Here is a 20917-nt window from a genome sequence, read left to right as displayed (position 1 = left end):
GGGGGCAATACCAGCACTTGCCTCACGGGGACGCTGTGACAGTTTGGAAATGCAAAAAACGCGTGGGAAATCCTAGGCAAGCCCCTTACCTGTATGAACAGCCTCATTCCTTAGTCATTCCTTCAGTTAACCGGAGGGGGGGCAGCCACCGTGTGCAGGCGCCGTGGTGCCCACGGTGTCTGAGCAGAAATGCACCCCAAGGATGGATTCCACTCCTGAGATTCAGAGTCAGGGCAGGCCTAGCACTCAAAACGCCGGGACCTCAGGACCCTCTGGCATGCGTGTGTGCAGGGGTGTCAGTGTGTGTGCACACATGGGTGTGATTTATAAACCTTAAACTAGACACCGAATGGGAGACCCCAAAATTGAAGAATGAATTACTCTGGCCCTTTTTTTTTTTTTTTTGTCTTTTTGCCATTTTCTTGGGCCGCTCCCGTGGCATATGGAGGTTCCCAGGCTAGGGGTCAAATAGGAGCTATAGCCGCCGGCCTACACCACAGTCACAGCAACTCGGGATAGAGCCGCATCTGCGACCCACACCACAGCTCACGGCAACACCGGATCCTTAACCCACTGAGCAAGGCCAGGGATTGAACCTGCAACCTCATGATTTCTAGTCAGATTCGTTAACCGAGCCACGAATGGGAACTCCTACTCTGGCCCTTTATAGATCAAGTTCACTGTCTCGTTTTAGGTCAACGGTTGGGTCCTACAGCATCCTGGGCGTCGGGCAGGCAACAGAATTTCTCCTAAAAGCTTTCCGGCCACTTCCCTCAGGACCCCCAAAGTCCTGAGTGCATGGAGGAAGGGTACTGGGCCCTCTCTCCTGGCCTTCCTACTGGCCAGGCCCTCCTGCCAAACCTTCCCCAAGGAAGCCCTGCTCCGGCCCTGGCACTGCTGGCACTCACCACGTCACACATCGTCACACATCACGTGGCTGCTATGCTTCAGGGCACAGGCCATGTCTCAGCCCCTTTCCCCACAGTACCCACCCCAGACCACTGGCGTGAAGGAGTGAATGAACACACAAACAGGGGAGGTTCGCCTGCTCCCTCCCCTGGGCTCAGGTACCCCTCAGCCCCGGGCACCTCCCTGAGATGGGCCTCCAGGAGAGCCCAGGGGATCGACCACCCCCTCCCCGCACCCCAGCCCTCCAGCCCCCCTCGCCCACCCGCAGCCATACCTCCACACAGACCGCTGTGCTGCTGATGCGGCAGCTCAGGACCTCCGAGGCCATGCCCCTGAGCACCAGCTCCGACAGCCTCTGCTGGTAGCCCTCGGCGTGCCGCAGGCACAGCCTGTAGGGGGACAGCACCATGGTCGGGGGGCGGGGGTGAGGGGGCACCTCAGCTCCTGCTGGGCATAGTGCTCTGCAGCAGGGCGCCCAGGGCCAGATCACCTAGGTCAGGAGGCTCCCGAAGTACTGACTCTCCATCTCCTTTTTATAAAAAGGGACCAGAACAAGGGCTAGTCAAGAGCACTCAGGGAGTTCCCATCGTGGCTCAGCAGTAACAAACCCGACTAGCATCCATGAGGATATAGTTCAACCCCTGGCCTTGCTCAGTGGGTTAAGGATCTGGCATTGCCGTGAGCTGTGGTGTAGGTCACAGACGCGGCTCAGATCCCGAGTTGCTGTGGCTACGCTGCAGGCCGACAGCTGTAGCTCCGATTCAACCCCTAGCCTGGGAACCTCCATATGCCGAGGGGGTGGCCTTAAAAAGCAGAAGGAAAAAAAAAAAGAGAGAGAGAGAGCTCAGGACCTGGGAAGGAACTCCTAGTCCTGCAGTCCTGGCCCAGCTCAGAAGCCCTACGTGGCCTCAGACACACCGCACGTACCTCAGACCTCACTTTCTTGCCTTGGAGCAGGAAGGGCTGCAAGAAAAGCTTCCCTTGGCCCTGCCCCCTCCTGCCGCCCAGAGTTTGGGATGTGGGCATTCAGCCACGACCCAGACCTCCCAGCAAGAAGATGCCTCTGTCCCCGCCCCATAGAGCCGGGTGCCCACCTGGCCAGCAAGCTGACTCCTTGCAGGAACGTTGAGCTGCTTTCCAGGAGCGTCCACACATCCTGCTCTTCCAGGATGTAAAGCAGCGGGTCGCCTCTGAGTCTCCTGAACAAGAGCTGCATGGATTTGATTGCCACCCTGGAAGAAGGCGGGGCTGTGTCACGATGTGGCTGCCCTGCCATGAGCACCTGCCCTGCCTCTGATGGGCAAAGCTCTGCACCCAGGTCTGTGAATAGGCCACCCAACACGGGCAGGGCCTTGCTCAAGGGGCCAAGAGTGATGGTGGGAGACGTGAGTCTGCAAACTGAAAATCACACTGTACAGGACTCATGGGCGGGAGGGTCATGAGTAAGATCAGCTTCCAGAAACTTCTCCCACCGGGAGGGGACAATGAGGGCCTCTCAGTGGAGGTGACAGTTGCAGTCCAGTGACTTCTAAGAGGCTGCATCCAGCCCAGGCCCACTGCCTTACACACCCCCCACCCCTCCCCGAGAGCACCTTTGAGGGTTGATCTCCTCGGGGAGGGTCCCCTTGTGGACGAGTCTCCATGTCTTCAGGACGGGCGACACAGCCTCTGGCCCCTGGCTGCTGCTGAGCTGCAGCAGGAGGGTGTAGATGAGCTCCGGGAAAAGGTCCGGGAGCTCGTCGTCCATCTTTTCAATGAGAAGGTGGATGGTGCAGAGCGTCTGAAGAGAGGAGGGCCAGAGGTGTCGGGGCTCCTACCGAGCCCCCCAAGGAGCACCTGCCCCGTGACTCACCATCAGAGGGTCCACCGCGGCCAGGCGCCAGATGTCAGCCTTGGAAGTGGCATTGACCCTGGGCGTGAACCTCGACTGCAGCCGGCCCATCAGCCCATGCAGCATCGTCCGGGCAAAAGGCACGTTCTCCGCCACAGCCAGCCACACCTCCGTCAGGTGGCTAGCCAAAGACAGGGGACAAAACTGTGTGTTTGGGGTCATGTGCCCTAGCAGGTCAGAGCCCCTGTGGACCCCCAGGCAGGCAGGCCCCTGAGTAGGGGCAGGACTCTGGAGGCTGGATCTCAGGGAGGCTGAGCCCCAGCTCTTAACCCATGCAAACCAAGAGATGATAAATGCCTGCAGTTCCAAGCTTCCAAGTCAGTGCAATTTGTTACACGGTGATAGCTAACTTATGCAGTGTAAGCCAGCCAGCCAGTGGCCTTGGCCCAGCATGGCTCAGAGAGGGGCTAACCTCCTTAAATCAAGCCACCTGCACTGCCCTCTGAGCTGCACTTGGGGCAGGGCTGCCCTTCTGAGAAGCACCTCCAGGATGGAGCCAGTCCATCCTTTCACATGGGGCAGCCCAGGAGGTTCTGGATCTGATGCCTGTGCTCAAAATTAGTCTCTGCATCCAGCATCTTCTGCAGTATCTGCCGCATCTCTCTCCACCAAGTCTCAAGGCTGCCCTTTGCTCCTCAGTTTCCACAGCTCTGAGGACACCTGCCCCCCCTCTTTCTGGGCCCTCCTCAGAGAACTCCAGCACCATCCCGGCAAAATCACTACTCAGACTGGTGAGATGGTACCAGCTGCTTGTGCAACACTGTGATAGAGATGCAGGGTCTGGGTACCATTTGTCAAGATCACAGGGTTTGTGTCGCTTTACCTGGAGGCCACCTGAGTGGCCTGGGGCTCTGTCACTTTATCCCCTGGCACTGGACTAGTCACTTCCCTCTCAGGGCCCCATTTAGGGGAAGGAGGACAGAGTGGGGCTTCTCCAGAGGCCTGCTCAGCCCTTGGGGGCCACATCCTGTGGTTGATCCAGCCCGGAGCTCTGTCCTCCAGGGGAAGGAAAGGGCTGCCCAGGGAAGAGCCCCGAGGGGGGGACCAGGACACGTGAGGCACTGTGGGGTCGGGGGTCCAGCTTGTGAGGATGTTGCTGCAACATCCAGGCTCTGAGTCCAGGTTCCCAGAGGCTGTACCACCCCCGGAGATGCAAGGAGAGGGTTTGACCCGCCCGGGGGTTGGACAAGGTGCCAGTCAAGGCCCTAGCCTCCTGGGATGAGTCCGGCATGGTCTGGGTGGCACAGAGGGCCCCACCCCCAGGGCACCCACCTCTCCATGGGCAGCGGCTGCCGCAGGAGCGATGTGAGCACGGTCTCCTGGTGGTAATGCGCCAGCAGCAGGATGCCCTCGATGAGGAGGCGCCGCACCTCTGGCTGGTCCGCCACCGGCAGGTGGACCAGGATGGCGCCCAGGATCTCGGCCACCTGGGAGGGGGTGGGGCATCACCAGGCAGCCTGGCCCCCGTGGACCACCTGCCCTCATCCCACTGCACACCCCTCCTCTTGCCCAGCTGGACAATGGGTAGGATAACTGCCAGCACTCCTTCCCACACACCTTCTGGTCTCATCCTAGATTTTATCAGATTTTCCTCATGGGAGGCGGTGTGCTGCTCTAAGAGAGAGAGCTCAGGCCTCCAGCCCACTGTCTACTTACCGATAAGCCATCTTCAACATGTTCCTTTTTTTTTTTTTTTTTGGCTTTTTGCCTTTTCCAGGGCTGCACCGCGGCATAGGGAGCCCAGGCTAAGGGTCAAATCGGAGCTGTAGCCGCTGGCCTATGCCAGAGCCACAGCAATGCCAGATCCTTAACCCACTAAGCAAGGCCAGAGATGGAACCCGCAACCTCATGGTTCCTGGTCAGATTCGTTAACCACTGCGCCATGACGGGAACTCCTCTTTTTCTTAATATTTAATTTGAATGGCCATGTACAATTCCACCTTCGGCATGAACTACTGGATCCTTTCTAGTTTTGGCAATACACATACCAATGAAATCACAACTTTTTTTGGCCATAGCGTGCAGCAATGTAGGATCTCAGTTCCCAGACCAGGGATTAAACCCCATCTGCAGCAGGGAAAGCACCAAATCCTAACCATTAGACCACCAGGGAACTCCCAACATATTCTTTCTTGTTCTAGAACCCTACTTCCTCCTCTTCTTCATAACCATGGACTTGGGGGGTGGGAGGGTGGCAGGGCATAGGGAATCCTCAGCAAGCAAGGCTGGGCCCTTGCCGTCCCTCTAGACTGTGTGCACGGGCAGCCCCGGGCCCCAGGTGACCCAGCGAGCGTGCTGTCACCTTGTCCTCCAGCTCCTTGACCCGCATCTGGAGGAAGACGCTGACCCAGGTGACGGAGGCCTTGTCATGCTGGAGGTCCATGGCCCCGATGTTCTCACAGAGCTTCTGGATAATCGAGACCACCTCATCGCAATTAAACTGCAAGCAGGCCACCTAAAACCAGAGCAGCCTGTTCCCGGGGTCCGACAACCAAGCCCCGAGGACCCTGGGCCCTCCTGTCTCCGCTGACAACTCTGCTCCTTTATCACAGCCCCAGCCCAGGCCCCCATCCTCTCTCCAACCATGGCCACAGCCTCCTCCAGCCTCGCCACCCAGCCTCTCAATCACCGGCCCGCTCGTTGTCACCCAACTGCAAAGCCTCGGGGAGGCACCCCAAGCTCTCCCTCTTCCTATGGCTTGGCCCACCCCACTGAACCTCAGACAGGAAGCGTCTCCCCAAACCCTCCCTGTCCTGACCTTACTGTCCTGCAGCCTTCCCTCGGGGTGTGCCCTGAGCCCTCATGCCCTTGACCTGTCCTGCCCACGCACAAGCCCCCATGCTCCGCAGAGCCTCCTCTGCCCCCTGAGGCAGAAGGGACCTTGCCCCTCTGCGGCCCCCAGAGTTGGGGCGGCTATGGGCACTTTCTCTCACTAATACGCCATCCTCCTGCCTGTGTGCAGGGCCTCTGACTCAGTCCTTCTGGGACCCCTCCGTGCAGCACATGATGGGGACAAAGAGAAGACAGCTGAGGGCTGTTAAGCGCCTTCCATGTGCCGGGCCCCACAGAGGCGAGCTTACACATCACAGGCCATTTTAATACCCAGGATGGCCCATGATTGGACCAAGGGGAACCCTGACCTCCAGAGGGGGATGGGCGTCGTGCAAGGCCCGGCCTCCCAAGACGGCCCAGGCGCCCGGAGGCCACGGCCCACACAGCCTTCTGGGCTTCATCACCTTGGCGATTCTGGAGGATGCACTGACCAACTTCTCCATGTCCGAGCCCTGCAGGTCCTCCTTACATTTCTCCAGCTCCAGCTCCTTGGAAGCACCCCAGGAGGAGCAGGTCTGGCTTGCTGGTGGGAATACAATTTCAGACACAGTCAGCCTGGACAGAGGGCCAGCATCATGGCGGCCTCCTGCCCCGGCCCTGGAGGCCTTGGTTCCACGGGACTGTAGAGCCCTGCAGCCTCCGGATGTCCCTCCCTTCTTGCCTCGCCCCTCGGACCACCTCTATGGAGGCTTAGAGGGACACTCTACCAGCTGCCAAGCCAGAGGCAAACTCTCCCCCTCTGAAGGTCCCCCCACTGCCCTCCCTCTGAGCCCATCTCTGGCCAGTTCTGCTGCATCCTTGCTATCTGTGAGATGACCCTGTCCCACCAGGGCCCCTCAGTTCCCAGGACATGCCCTCAGTGAGTCGGCTAAGCCAATGAGCCTCTCCTTCCAGAAGCCACCACAGCCTCTCAGTGAACTCTGCACCCACCCCACCCCACCCCGCCATCCCTCTTGTTTGTCTACACAGAGAGGCCACACTGCCTCCCCCAGGACAGCCCCACCATCAGCACCCCTGAGGTCAGCCGTCCCTCCTGGCCTGGAGAGGCTGGTCTTGATGACCGCCTTCCCCATACCATGAAGATCCAGCAGGCTGGACAGGACATCCATGGAGGCCAGGCGGGTTCTTCTGTGGGAGTCACAGGTGCATGGGGCGATGAGTCCAACCAGGGAGCCAAACTGCCCCAGCTTCAGGGGGATCTGAGGGACAGGAGACCAGAAGGCTCACACCCTCTGACCCACCGAGCACATCAGGTGCTACCCAAGGGCACTGCAGCCAGCAGTCAGAGAGGATGGGCCCCCGCTCTCAAAGCACCGCCATCTGGGAAGCCTGAGCTTCCGGCCCCAAGCCCCACCACTGGGCCACTGGAGGCTGAGCAGCCAGGATCCGAGGAGCCTGCTCAGAATGCACCCCTTGTCTGAGCACCTGCCTTGTTTCTATAACTGATCCCTGGCTTCAAATCTTAACTTCCCTACTCACTAGCTCTGTGACTTGGGTGGGTATTTAGCCTCAGGCCCTCGTGCTCCTCATCTGTAAATCCGAGATGATAATGGGGCCTCTTCTTTTAGGGAGCATCAACACCACGGGAATGAAGGTGATGCATTCTGCAGGGCAACTGGCCTCAAATGTTACTTAGCACTAGTCTTTTACTGTTTTTTCCTGGCCATGCCCTCGGCATGCATGCAGGAGTTCCAGGGCCTGAGATTGAATGCACATGCTACAGCAGCGACATGAGCTGCTGCCATGATCATGCTGGGTCCTTAACCCACTTGGTCACCAGGGAACTCCACTTGGCTCCAGCCTCTCTTCGCTGGGCCTGGGTCCCACCTGGATGGTGCTCCAGGACAGGGGTCCTGCACACCTTGTTCTCAATGTGCATCGACCCCCAGATATGAGGGAGAGAACCCCCATCGTCCTCGTGCCAATACTGTCAGATGCTTGATGAACCAAAAAGGCATTGCTTTCTAGATTTTGTGATGTCTGTAGTATTTGCCAAGCTTTTTAAAATTCATGATTTTTGGTGATTTATTTTCTCATTCTTGGTAAACACTCACTTTCCTAATGAATGTGGTATTCATAACTGTGTATCCCTTTTTTTTTTTTTTTTTGGTTTTGTCTTTTTAGGGCCACACTCACGGCGTATGGAAGTTCCCAGGCTAGGGGTTGAATGACAGATGCAGCTGCCAGCCTACACCACGGCCACAGCAACACGGGATCCGAGCCACATCTGTGACCTACACCACAGCTCAAGGCAACACAGGATCCTTAACCCACTGAGCAGGGCCAGGAATCAAACCCACGTCCTCATGGATACTAGTCAGGTTCATTACCGCCAAGCCATGATGGGAACTCCATGCATTCCTTTTTCTTAAAGAGGGCCTTCACCTCTGGGTGAACCTCAGGCCTCACAAAACCCGGGGCTACACCACGCCCAGCCCGTCCTATCCCTCAGCACCCCCAGAGCCCCCAGGCCAGCTCCTCCCAGGGGGCTCTTCAAGGGGCAGATCTTGATTCCAAAATCTTTTCCTCTCCTTGCTCTGTGGATGTGAGAGTGGCGGACTGGGGCGCTGGGGTCTCCCCGACTCACGCAGACACCGACGCTTTGGACATAGATCTGCATGAGGTGGAGATGAAGGTTCATCGCTTTCTCCCGCTCCCATTCTCTCTCGGACAAGATCCACTTTTCCAGGAGCTGCAGGTGGAGCCCAGAACACAGGAGGGAACATTAAAATCCTGAGGCCAGCTCTTTCCTGGCCATTACGGCTCTCCTCGTCTCTCCCACTCAGGGTCCCACTTTCAAAGCTCTGGGGGGTTCCAGATACTTCTGGTTCCTTCGTGGGGGGGTGGGGGTGGGCCCCACGAGGGTGATGAGGCTGTGAGCAGAGAGCGGCCCCGGGCTCCTCACCAGGAAGGTGCTTGGCTGATGTGTTTGGCCTTGTTCCAAATGTTTGGCTGCAGGAGAAAGAGCCAGGAGCACAGCCCCCCTGCACTCCAAGGTCTAAGCGGTCATGTGCCCAAGGGTAGAGCTTAAAACACAAACTAAAACTCGGGAACTAAAAGGAAAAATAAACCAATCCACAATGACAGAGATTTCAGTACCTCTTTCTCAGTAACCGATCATCAAGAAGACGAAATCAGGAAGGATGTAGAAAATCTGGACAACTCTGGCAACCAACCAGGCCTAACTGATATGTCTGAACCCTCCACCCAGTGCAGCGGAATACTCTCCAGGAACTCACAGAACATTCACCAAGATCGGCCTTGCCTGGGCAACAAAACAGGTCTCATGTGATTAAAAAGGATTTGAATTAAACAAAGCAAGTCCTCAGACTACAATGGAGTTAAATTAAGGATCCAAACCAAAAAGATCTCTGAAAAACTCTCAAATATTTGGAATTTTCTAGCTGGCCCATGAGTCAAAGGAAAAGTCAAAAGAGAAGTTAAGCTGCATTTTGCATGAAAATAAAAATTGGAAAGCAGCATATCAGGATGAGTAGAAGGGAGCAGCAAAAAGCAAAAGTGATGGGCTTGTACTAGCTGCTCCCAGTTTCAAGACTCACTGTAACACTGTGGTATCAAGACAGGATGACATCGGTGTAAACACAGACAATACATCACGGGAGCAGGACAGATATCTAGGAACAGATGCACACGTAAGTAGTCAATTGAGATTTTGGTTGGTTGCTTGCTTGCTTTTTTTTTTTTTTTTTTTTTTTAGGGCCGCACTCATGACAAATGGAGGTTCCTGGGCTAGAATCGGAGCTGCAGCTGCCGGCCTACATCACAGCCACAGCAACTTGGGATCTGAGCTGCATCTGTGACCTACACCACAGCTCACGGCAACACTGGATCCTTAACCCACTGAGCAAGGCCAGGGATCGAACCCGTGTCTTCATGGATACTAGTCGGATTCATTAACCACTAAGCCATGATGGGAACTCTGGTTTTTTCCTTTTTTTAAGGCTGCACCCAAGGCATGTAGAAGTTCCCAGGCTAGGGGTTGAATGGGAGCTGCAGCTACTGGCCTACACCACAGCCACAGCAATACGGTATCCAAGCCGCATCTTCGACCTATACCACAGCTCCCTGCAATGCCAGATACCCAACCCACTGAGCGAGGCCAAGGACTGAACCTGCATCCTCATGGATACTAGTCAGATTCCCCTGCTGTTTCCCCCATGCCACAGCAGGAATTCCCAATTAACTCCTTAATAAAGGAATTATTAATTCTTTAATAAAGACGCAAAAGTAACTCAATGGAGAAAAGACAGCCTTCCCAGCTAAGTGCTGAAACAATTGGTTACCCATGTGTAAAAAAAATTAAAATAAACTTTGATCCATATTTTAAAACTTAAAAAAAATATATCATACCCTTAATTGTAAAACCTGAAACTACCAAGTTCTAGAAGAAAATCTAGGAGAAAATCTTTGTGACCTTGGGCTAGGCAAAAATGTCTTAGATCTGACACCAAAATCATGATCCATAAAAGAAAAAATAAGTTAGACTTCAGCAAAATTAAAAACTTCTGCTGTTCAAAACACACTGTGAAATTAATGAAAAGACAACTCACAGACCAGAACGATATATCTGAAAATCACATATCTAATAAAGGACTCGTTTACAGAATATATAAAACCTCTGAAAACTCAGTAATAAGAAAGTGAACAGAAGCCTGCCAGGACCCCTCAAAAATACCAAGATTATGAAGGACAAAAACAGTCTGAGGAATTGTTCCAGACTGAAGGAGAGAAACTAAAGAGACATGATGATTAAATGCAACTCATAATCCAGATTAGATCCTGGGCCTACAGGGAAAATACCTATAAAGGACATTAATGGGACAAGTAGTGAAACATAAATATGGAATGTATATTAGAATATAGCATTGTATCAACATTAAATGTCCTGATTTTCATCATTGTTGCTGTATAAAAGAATGTTCTCTTTCTTAACGTCTACAACTCTCCATGACGCAAAAGTAGTGTGTGTGTGTGTGTGTGTGTGTGTGTGTGTGTGTGTGTAATGAGAAAAAGAAAAAGAAAATGTCACAAGATATTAAGAATCTTGGATCTGGGCAAAAGATATACATGAATTCTTTGTACTGTTCTTGCAACTTTTTTAGTCAAGTTTTATCTAAAAAAATTGCCAAGTCAATTCTTAACGCATACCCCATTTCCCAGCAAGAGTCTGACCCTTAGGCTGGCTTTCTGGGAAGTGTGACCATCCCTCCTGGCTGTCCAGGCAACTCACATGCACCATCTCCTGCAGGCCCTTGGGGTCCAGCTGCCTCTGCATGAGCCCCTCCATCAGCTGCTCCAGGGCATGCAAGGCGTTCACATACAGGGTCTGCGGCCAAGAGAGGGGAGAGCTGGGCACCAATGGGGGTGCCCAGCCACCCGCCAGGACTCTGTGCAGATCCACACCGGGGTCTGATCACCACCCTTCAACTTCTGCCCAGATTGAGTTCTTTTTACTGAGCTTCTCATACGATGTAGAAAACAACCTCAAGAGGAACCCATTTTGCAAAGGTGGAAACTGACCTCCTAGAGCCCAGTTCTCCTGATCCCTTATCCTGGGCCAGGGCTTTGAGGCACAGAAGGCTACCTGTCCACCAAAGATTTGTCCTCCTTTTCCACCGCATTTAGGAAACAGCCCTCCAGTCTGGGACCACAGATCCCAGAACCCTTTGCATTCAGATGGAGCCACGTGACTGAGTTCTAGCCAATGGGAGTTGGGCAAAGCAGTTCATAAGTCCTACAGACTCTCTATCTCTCAAGACTCTTTATCTCTCAAGATGGATACATCAGTACCCACATGCACCTGGACGATGTTAGCCATGCCTTGAAGACGGCAGGTGAGGACTTTGTCAGCCCAGGTCCATGAATAACTGCATGAAGCAGACCCATCTCCACCTCTGCTGCCAATTGAACCTTATTTGAGTGAGAAATAAACTTTCATCTTGTTAAACCACAAAGGTTTCGGGGTTTATTTCTTACATCAGCTAACATGACCTTACCCTTACTGATAGAGCCTGCTGCAGTTTGCTGCCTCTGATCACTCACAGGGGGTTCAGGATGGTGGGCTCATGTGAACTTCCAAGCCCTGACCCAGAAAACGAGGTGGCCCAGAGGGACCTACCTTAATGGACTCATTGTTCTCTCCTGGAGGTTGGAGAGAAATTACAGAATGTATACCGATATCCATCAGTTCACTATTTTCCTCTGTGGAGTAGTAAGGCCTCAGTTTGCTGCGGAAAGAAGTGACCAGAGGAGTGGTCAGTGGCCAGACTGGGCAGTGGAGGTGTGTCACAGAATGAGGGGGAGGCCAGCTTCTCTGTTTAGGGGTTCAGGCATTCCTCCCTCCCCAAGGGCCCTGACTCCCCCCACCCACCAGTGTAATGATGGTCTGTGATTGAGGGGGGGCCTCAGGGGTCCAAGGCCACCCCTCCACTCGTTTCCTGTTCTGAGCCCGCCCCTCTCCTCTTCAGAAACATGCCATTGCTCCTCCCTGACCTCAACCGTGAACTCTGCCTCCCAGGCCAGTCCTGGCCCAGGGGTTTTCCACTGTAATACCTGGACCAGCAGCAGCAGTGTCACCCCGGAGCTTATTAGAAATGCAAATTCTATGGCTCCACCTCAGAGCTGCTGAATCAAAAACTCTGGAGTGAGCCCAGCCATCTGTGTTTTAATAAACCTCCTGGGGTGGGAGCTGGCTACTTGATACACATTAGCTCACTCCCTTTCTGACCTTTTCATAGATCTCAAGCCTAGGTGCATCTTAGAATCATAGGAGAACTGGAGTTCCTGTTGTGGCGCAGCAGAAATGAATCCGACTAGGAACCATGAGGTTGCGGGTTTGATCCCTGGCCTTGCTCACTGGGTTAAGGATCTGGCATTGCCGTGAGCTGTGGTGTGGGTCACAGACATGGCTTGGATCTGGCATGGCTATGGCTGTGGCATAGGCAGGCAGCTACAGCTCTGATTAGACCCCTAGCCTGGGAAGCTCCATGTGCCACAGGTGTGGCCATAAAAGGACAAAAAATAAAAAAAATAAATAAAACAAAATAAATAAAATAAAATAATAAGAATCATAGGAAAACTCTTAAAGGGCCCCAAGGGCCGTGTCAGTCCCCAGGGATTCTTATTTAAAGATCTGCAGTGGGATAGGGTATCAGTATTGTCACAAGTTCCCCATGGGCTCTCTTGTGCCTCCAGAATGGGAGCTGCCATCCACACAAACTTCAAACTCCTGCCCCCAAAGGGGTCCTGCCAGGACCCTCCAGCTCCCACCCAAACCCAACAACTTTGTTCAAGCCCAGGTCAAAAGCCAAAGGCCAGCTCCCACACCAAGTCCTTCGACAGCCCTGTTATAACCCATTGAGCCACATCTCATTAGTCGCGTTCTTTTTTGGTCTTAGATTTTACTCCTTTGTGGTTCACCTACTAATATCCGGCTCTGACCTGTAACACCTCATGTACGTGTTTCTTCTCTCCAAGTCCCTGAAGGGATGTTTGTGAACTTCATTTAAAGTCTGCCTACGCGTCCCCTTTAAAATAACATACAGTTCTGCTGTGAGCCTAAATGATGAATCTGCTCTAGCAGGTGAAGAATTTCTAGAGATGACCTGGTCACTTTAAATATGAATTATCCAAACCCCTAACTTCTTCCCGCTCTCCCTGTCCCACCAGTGGATGGACCATTCCAGGAAGGCAAACCTCAGGCATATTATTACTCTGTCTTAACTGCATCAGTACCACATCAATAAATAAATGTCTTGATTAAGCCCTACCCAACTGGGAAGATGCCATCTCTCGGCTGTGCCATGTGTCACTGTGTGATTTCTAGATCGAAACATCCCCTAATGGACCAAAGAATAGCTCCCCCATCTGCCATTCACCTCCCGATGCAAGAAGAGCCCAACTTGAAATATTGCTGAGAATCATAAAAAAGAGCTGGCGGAAGGCCCATGGCCCAGGAGTTGCCGCCTAAGACTCCGGCTACGGGGGCAACAGAGGGCAAATGGGAGTCCCCGAAAAAGCAAAGAGCAGTGGTCTCAGACTCTATTCCCACCAAGGGGAAGCGCTTGGGCCCAGCTCACCTCAGGTACAAAAGAGCATCCATGGCCATTGTCCGCACGGGAGAAACCAGGCTGTCGGGCGGTTCTGCCTTGATGATTGCCTGTCATTGAGAGCAGGGCAGTGAGTGGCCAAGCTGCCCAGGGGCCCAGGACAGGCGGGGGGAATGGGCGTGGGCTGACAGTGACCATGATGGCAGCAGCGCCCGAACGGTTAGAGCCAGGAACACCTGACATCCCACCATGCGCCCCCACACCCCATCCTGCTTTCATTCTTTTTCCACAATGACCTGCGACATCTTGGGGGAGGCAGCAAAATCTGGCAAAAGGAGTGGGGCTGAGATGCCTTTTGCTCCAGTCTGCCACTTACTGGCTGTGTGTCCTTGGGCAAACCGCTTCCGCGAGGACTCAGGGGCCTGTTCCCCAGCGCTGGGCGAGGCCGGGGTGAAACTGCACACATAGAGCTTTCCACCCCAAGCGGGACCCTAATGAAATTTTGTGGCCTTCTCAGGCCTCCGGTTCCACCCACATCTCATTCCCCCCAGCTGCTTCCAAGGCAGCTGGAGCAGCTCCCGGGGCCCAGGCGTGGTGGTCTGGGAAAGAGGGACAGCGGCTGCCCCACGAACTCATCGGCCCCCGACACCATCTCTTGTCTTTGGACAGTTGACACTTCCTAGATTTTAACAAAGTTCTGTGGCTGTGGTGTAGGCCGGCAGCTGCAGCTCTGATTTGACCCCTAGCCTGGGAACCTCCATACGCTGCAAGTGCAAAAAAAAAAAACAAACCAAAGTTCTGGGCAAAACATAGCTTTAAGTCTAAGCTTGCAGCAGAGCCCTGTATCCTGGCCCCACCTATGGAGAAACACTAGGGCTACATCTGGGCTGAGCCAGGCACCCCAGAGCATCACAGAGCCCAAGAGGTCCAGGGTCTTCAGCCCTGGTTTCTGGAATGGTTCCCAGCCATGACACCCTTGTTCAGATACAAGAATGTCACACCCAGAACTCCTACGGTTGGATCAAAGCAGAATTGAGACAGGTGGGGCTCAGGGACCCCTGCTGCTGGCCCCCCTCCCAGGACCTCTAACTGGGGGAAGCCAGTGAGCCCCCCCAGAATCCCCAGGATGGAGGAAACCCCTGACCCGATTCACCATTATAATGCCAGTGAGAGTGGCCTTGTGGGCAAATGGAAAGTCCTCCAGGTCCTTGATGTTTCTGACAGCACCAGTGACCTGCACCACACTCTTCATGAAGGCTATCTTGAGGCAGACGTCCTGTGCTCAGACAAGACAAGGGACAGGGAGGAGCATGCTGGGAGTGACCCCAAAGCCTCCAAGCCCCGGTCTGCACTCCCGCACCCCACGGCCACATAGGACACTTCTCCCCACACTGAAGAAGAGTCCGTGGCGGGGCGCTGAGAGACAGCCCCCCACCCCCATTCTGTCCTTCAGCCACCTGGCGGGGATGTGGGCCAGGTGCTGGACAGGACACAGCCTTCCAGTGCCCCTCAGAGGGGCTGCCTCCCCCAACCCCACCCCCCAACCCCCAACTCTGCACCCAAGAACAGCAATGCTCATCAGTGGGCATTTACAGGGGCTCCCAGCCCGGGCATCACCGCAGAGGCAGAACAAGTGATGGAGATAAAATCGTCTTTGCTCTTAAGGCGCGGATGAACCTGGAGCACATTACGCTGAATAAACGAGCCAGTCGCAAAAGCATGGCTATTGCAGGCTTCCGGTTACACGTGATACCTGGAGCGTCAGGTTCACAGCAACGGGAAGTCGAAGGCGGTTGCCAGGGGAGGGAGGAGAAATGGGGAGTTGGTGCTCGTGGGGACCGAGTTCCAGCTGAGGAAGATGGAGAGTTCTGGAAACTGATGGTGGTGATGACCGCACAGTAGTCTGAATGTACTTAACACCAGTGAACTGGGAGCTCAGCAAGGGCTGTGACGGCAAATTTCATATTACGTGTACTTTACCGTAGTTCCCAAAACGGCAATAATAAAAGTCATGTTTTGCTTTATTCTCTGGGGTTACTCCTCCTTGCCTTTCTAAGAAAGTAGCCATTCCCCTTGCAGCTCTGAAGACAACCCCCTTCTTGTGCCTCAGGTAAGGGCTTGGGTCAGATGTCAGGGTGGGGGGGTGGAGGTGAGGGTAGAGGGCGTGAGAGAGCCTGGGAAGAGTAGGGGGCCTCATCCTGTGTCTTTAGGGACCCACCCTCACTCTGCCCAGCCCTTGGGAAGGGCTGCCCACCCCTGCACCCCACATCAGAGAACAGCACAGATTAGGGCAATGGGCTTTCCAAATGCTGGGTGTCAGGTGAGACTCCTGGGTGTCTCCTGGGGGGCGGGGGGGGGGGCGGAGGTGGGACCCTGATAACGATGCAGTGACTGTCTGCCGGCCTGGCTCAAGGAGGGCATCTCCCAGGAGTGGTGGGGCTCCCTGACGTCACGAGGTTACCTGGCAGCTGCTGGAGTAGTGGTGAATGATCTTGGTGGTGATGGGGTTGTCCACGTGGGAGAGGAGCATCTGCGGGTGGCAGTAGGAGGCCACGCAGCTGTACATCACCATGAGGGCGCCCTTCACTGTCTCCCGCCTCCAGGGATGGTCCTTCTGTGAGGCCGACCGGAAGAAGAACCAGAGCGGGGGCGGGGGGGGGGGGGGGGGGGGCGGGTCTGTTCCTTCTGCTGATTGTTTCCTGGGTGCCTGAAAAGCTCACTCATTTATCCAACACGTCTTTACCGAGCACTTACTACATGGCAGGCCCTGGGTGTACAGGGGTGAGCAAACCAGACCAGGGCCTAACCCTAACCCTAAGCCTAACCCCTAACCCTAACCCCTAACCCTGACCCTAACTCTAACCAAAGAGCAGATGCTGTGCCCTCCTTCATATCTTCACCTGCCGGGCACCTGCTCTTGGGGAGGAGGTGTTAGAGGCCATCAAACCCACGGGGGAGGGAGGGCCAGGAGTCAAGGCCAAACCCTGAGGCATTGGTGACTCCAGAGGGTTGCTCCCTGGAGCTCAGGCAGCCTGGGGTACTGCGCCCTGCTGCCCCGGCCCTGGAGAGGCAGCCTCCAGAGGCCGGCCTTCGGCTGCCTGGGTCCAATGGCCCCCTTCACGTGTTGAAGGAGACACGGAGGGGAGCTTCTTCCTGTGGCCTGGTAGGAGCCTGGGTTGGGGCCTTAGAGCACTGTTCTGTGGGGCCCCTGGGGGCCTGATTGTGGAGCCAGGGCGACTTACCCGCCAGGCGCCGATCTGCCAGGACTGCTCCGACTCCTGGATCCTCTCCTCAAAGTCGTGCAGCACATTTAGCACCGTCTTCACCTGGCCCCGGGCGCACAGGCCGAAGCACAGAATCACGCCCTGCGGGGACAGGCGGCCAGGCTGGGGGAGGGCGGCGGGCCAGGGGGGCCAGGCGGGGACACCCCTCCGCACAACCGCAGGTGTGTCCACACCACATCCCCCGAGGGTCCAGAGGGGACTGAAGGGCGCCTTCACCTCACGGTCGAAGTCATTGCTGTAGTCTGTCCTGTACAGCAGCTCCAGCAGCAGCACCTCCACCTTGTCAGCCTCCAGGCCCATGGCCAAGGTGAGGCCCAAGGCCCGGTACAGGAAGCCCTGGAGAGGCAGAGGGACAAAGGGAGCTTCAGGACTCCCACTCTGTCCTCTGCAGTCACTGCCGTGGGGATTTTGCTACTCATCCCTCTCCATTTTTAAAAAAAAGGATATTTTGTATATTTTTAAAAATAAGTATTCAGGAGTTCCCCATCGTGGCGCAGCGGAAACGAATCCGACTAGGAACCATGAGGTTGTAGGTTCGATCCCTGGCCTCGCTCAGTGGGTTAAGGATCCAGTGCTGCTGGGAGCTGTGGTGTAGGTCGCAGATGCGGCTCGGATCCTGCATTGCTGTGGCTGTGGTGTAGGCTGGCAGCTGCAGCGCCAATGAGACCCCTAGCCTGTGAACCTCCATATGCCATGAGTGTGGCCCTAAAAAGCAAAAAAATAAAATAAAATGATAAAAATAAAAATAAGTATTCAGGTTATAAGAGCAGGAACATTACAAATAGCGGGCGCCATATTTCTCTCCTGCGTAAGCTGAATCAATCGACACTCCCACCAACAAATCTGAGACTCTTACTTGAGGTGTTATCAGCGGGAGACGGAATGTTCTCGGTTTCACCAGGCGTTTCTTCACTTCAGTATATTCTCATGATCCATTCTTTGGATTTCTGCCTATATTCTTTCCCCATTATTGGATTATCTCACCTATTTTATTTTTAATTTGTAAGAACTTTGTGCATATGTTTGGAAAAATAACAAATGTATGTTGTCTCGTTCTATCCCCACAATGCTAGAAGGTAAATGTGTGTTTAGAGATGAGAAAACCAGCAGGAAGGGACAGAACCAGAATTTAAAACCAAGCAGAGTCTGTGGCTCATTTTTTAACCACCGTATGGCAGAAGCCCCAGCTGGTGATCACGCTCAGTTGTCTCCTTCCCCAAGGTCTCATTTCCCCTTTGATTCTATTCATAGCCGTTTTGTTTGTCCACACAGAAAATTTCCATTTTCACAGAGTACAGCTCCTTTCTTGCCTTTGGTCTGTCTTGGTTTCTTTGGATGCATATGAAGGCTTATTCCACGTTAAGACTCTAAAAACACACATCAATATGCTCCTCCCGCTGTTCTGTGGTTGTATTTCATTTGGTACGTGCACAGCTTTGATCTCTTCGGGAGAACACATCCTTCTTTACTGTGCTTCTTTTTCAATATGCTCTCAGCTATTCGCTTACAATTTGTTCACTCAGATGAACTTGGACATAGTCTTAAATTCCATAAAACTGTCAAATTCTCACAGTAACTCCTTTTGGGAACTTAGGAGTAAAGTGGATTGCAGATTAACTTGAGAAAACAGAGGCCCTAAACAACACTGAGCCTTTCTACCCAAGAGCCAGAGATTGTGTCTATTTTATCCAGGTTTGTTTCAGCCTCTCTGCTTCTCCTTGCAGTTTGGAGTTCTCCGCTTTGGTTCCACATATTTTCTTTTATGTTTTCATGTTTTCAATTTTGATTGAAGCAAAGTTGAGTTACAAGGTCGTGATCCTTTTCTGCTGCCCAACAAAGTGATTCAGTTAATTCATGTGCACACATCCGTTTTCTTTCCGATTCTTTTCCCACACAGATGATGACAGAATATTGGGCGGTGTTCTCTGCATTATATACTCACTATCTTACGGGATTATATATTTTACCCTGTATTGCTACTTTGAAGAGATCTTTTTTCTTTATATTGTATTTTTTTGTTTGTTTATGTTCATATAGGAAAGATCATGATTTCTGCGTATACATTTTGGAAAAGAATGCCTCTTTTCTTGGAGTTCATAAATCTGGAGGATGCGTCAGCCCTTTTGCCCCCACCTGGAGGATGCCAGTCTGAATGATGAAGAAACTGGAAGAGCCCTGATGAAATTCCTTCAGCCACTGGGTCCATCATTGATTTTTTAAGTTATCTGGGCCATTTATTTACTTCCCTTAAGCTAGATGAGTGATTACAATATGGTTGAATTAAACGCACTTGCGTATTAAATACCATATACACGTTTCTTTAAAGTGGGCACCTGGTAAGACCTTATACCCACAAATCTATAGCGTTTAGCTACAGAAGATCTACTTTGTTATTCGTTATTTTTACATCTGCAACTATAAGAGGCACATATCTGAACAAATGCAAAATTCAATTGGCACCTGTAAAGATCTTGTTTTAAACATCTTTATTGAGATAATTCATATGCTGTTCCATTAACCCACTTAAAGTTGACAAATGCAGTGGCATGTTCACAAAATTGGGCAGTCATGCTCACAGTCTAATTGAGAACACTTTCATCACCCCCAAAAGAAACCCCGCATCCACTGGCAGTCCCTCCACACCCCCCGGGTCCCTGGCAACCATTCATCTACCTTCTGTCTCTACAGATTTGCCCATTCGGGAGATTTCAAACAAGTAGATCATACCATATGTGGTCCTTTGCGTTCCTTTGATTATTTGTTTGTTTGTTTTTTTTTAGTTTGCCTTTTTAGGGCCACACCCACGGCACATGGAGGTTCCCAGGCTAGGGTTCCAATCAGAGCTGTAGCTGCTGGCCTACGCCACAGCCACAGCCACGCCAGATCCGAGCCACATCGGCAACCTACACCCCAGCTCCCCGCAACGCCGGATCCTTAACTCACTGAGTGAGGCCTGGGATCGAACCTGCATCCTCATGGATACTAGTCAGATTCGTTTCCACTGAGCCATGACGGGAAACTCACTTTGCATTTCTTTGCATCAGTGTTCCTTTCACTTCTCAAAATGTTCTCAAGGATCATCTTTTATGTACCATGTATTAGTATTTCATTCCGTTTCATGGCAGAATAATACTCCATTGTATGGCTATAACACATTTTGTTTATCCATTCATCCATTGGTGAACATCTGAGTTTTTTCCACTTTTTGGCTATATGAATAACACTGCTGTGAACACTTACGTGCAAGATCTTGTGTGGACATGTATTTTTATTTCTCTTAGGCATACATAGTTAAGAGTGCAATCGCTAGGTCATACGGTAACTCCATATTTCATATTCCAAGGAAATGCCAAACTGTTTTTCAAAAACGCTGCCCCATTTTTTATTCACTCCAAGAATATATAAGGGTTCTAATTTTCCCATATTCATGCCAGCCCTTGTTATATTCAGTCTTTAGCCATTCTTGTGGGTATGGAGTAATATCTTATTGTGGTTTTGTTTTGCATTTCCCTAGCGGTAACAGTATTGAATATTTTTTCATCTGATTACTTGCCATTAGTGTATCTTTTTTGAAGAAATATCTATTCAGACCGTTTGCCCATTTTTACATTGGCTTATTTGTCATTTTATTATTGAATTTTAGTTCTTTATATGTTCTAGATACAAGTCCCTTATCGGGGACTAGATTTGCAAATACTGCCTCTCATTCTTTAGGCTGTTTTCTCACTTTTTTTTTTTTTTGTCTTTTCTAGGGCTATATGGTATATGGAGGTTCCCAGGCTAGGGGTCTAATTGGAGCTGTTGCTGCCGGTCTATGCCAGAACCAGAGCAACTCGGGATCTGAGCTGTGTCTGCAATCTGCACCATAGCTCACAGCAACGCTGGATCCTTAACCCACTGAGCAAGCCCAGGGATCGAACCTGCAACCTCAT

General features: G+C 52.5%; 1 protein-coding gene across 1 annotated transcript in view; it reads right to left on the bottom strand.

Annotated features, from left to right (window-relative positions):
* The window catches only part of MROH2A (maestro heat like repeat family member 2A), a 49020-nt gene that overhangs the window by 6307 nt on the left and 21796 nt on the right, over positions 1-20917 (bottom strand). Inside the window, exons 20-35 of the mRNA XM_047770514.1 lie at positions 17202-17321; positions 16944-17066; positions 16163-16315; positions 14855-14977; positions 13732-13811; positions 11772-11880; positions 10884-10979; positions 8220-8324; positions 6708-6831; positions 6037-6155; positions 5103-5255; positions 4073-4227; positions 2762-2921; positions 2502-2689; positions 2004-2141; positions 1184-1298 (exon numbers count right to left, since the gene is read on the bottom strand). Coding sequence (XP_047626470.1) covers positions 1184-1298; positions 2004-2141; positions 2502-2689; positions 2762-2921; positions 4073-4227; positions 5103-5255; positions 6037-6155; positions 6708-6831; positions 8220-8324; positions 10884-10979; positions 11772-11880; positions 13732-13811; positions 14855-14977; positions 16163-16315; positions 16944-17066; positions 17202-17321 — 2061 coding nt within the window. The remainder of the gene's footprint in view (positions 1-1183; positions 1299-2003; positions 2142-2501; positions 2690-2761; positions 2922-4072; positions 4228-5102; positions 5256-6036; positions 6156-6707; positions 6832-8219; positions 8325-10883; positions 10980-11771; positions 11881-13731; positions 13812-14854; positions 14978-16162; positions 16316-16943; positions 17067-17201; positions 17322-20917) is intronic.

The sequence above is a fragment of the Phacochoerus africanus genome, chromosome 3 (genome assembly GCF_016906955.1).
Source record: "Phacochoerus africanus isolate WHEZ1 chromosome 3, ROS_Pafr_v1, whole genome shotgun sequence".
NCBI lineage: Eukaryota > Metazoa > Chordata > Mammalia > Artiodactyla > Suidae > Phacochoerus > Phacochoerus africanus.
This window is presented reverse-complemented; position numbering and strand designations above follow the sequence as displayed.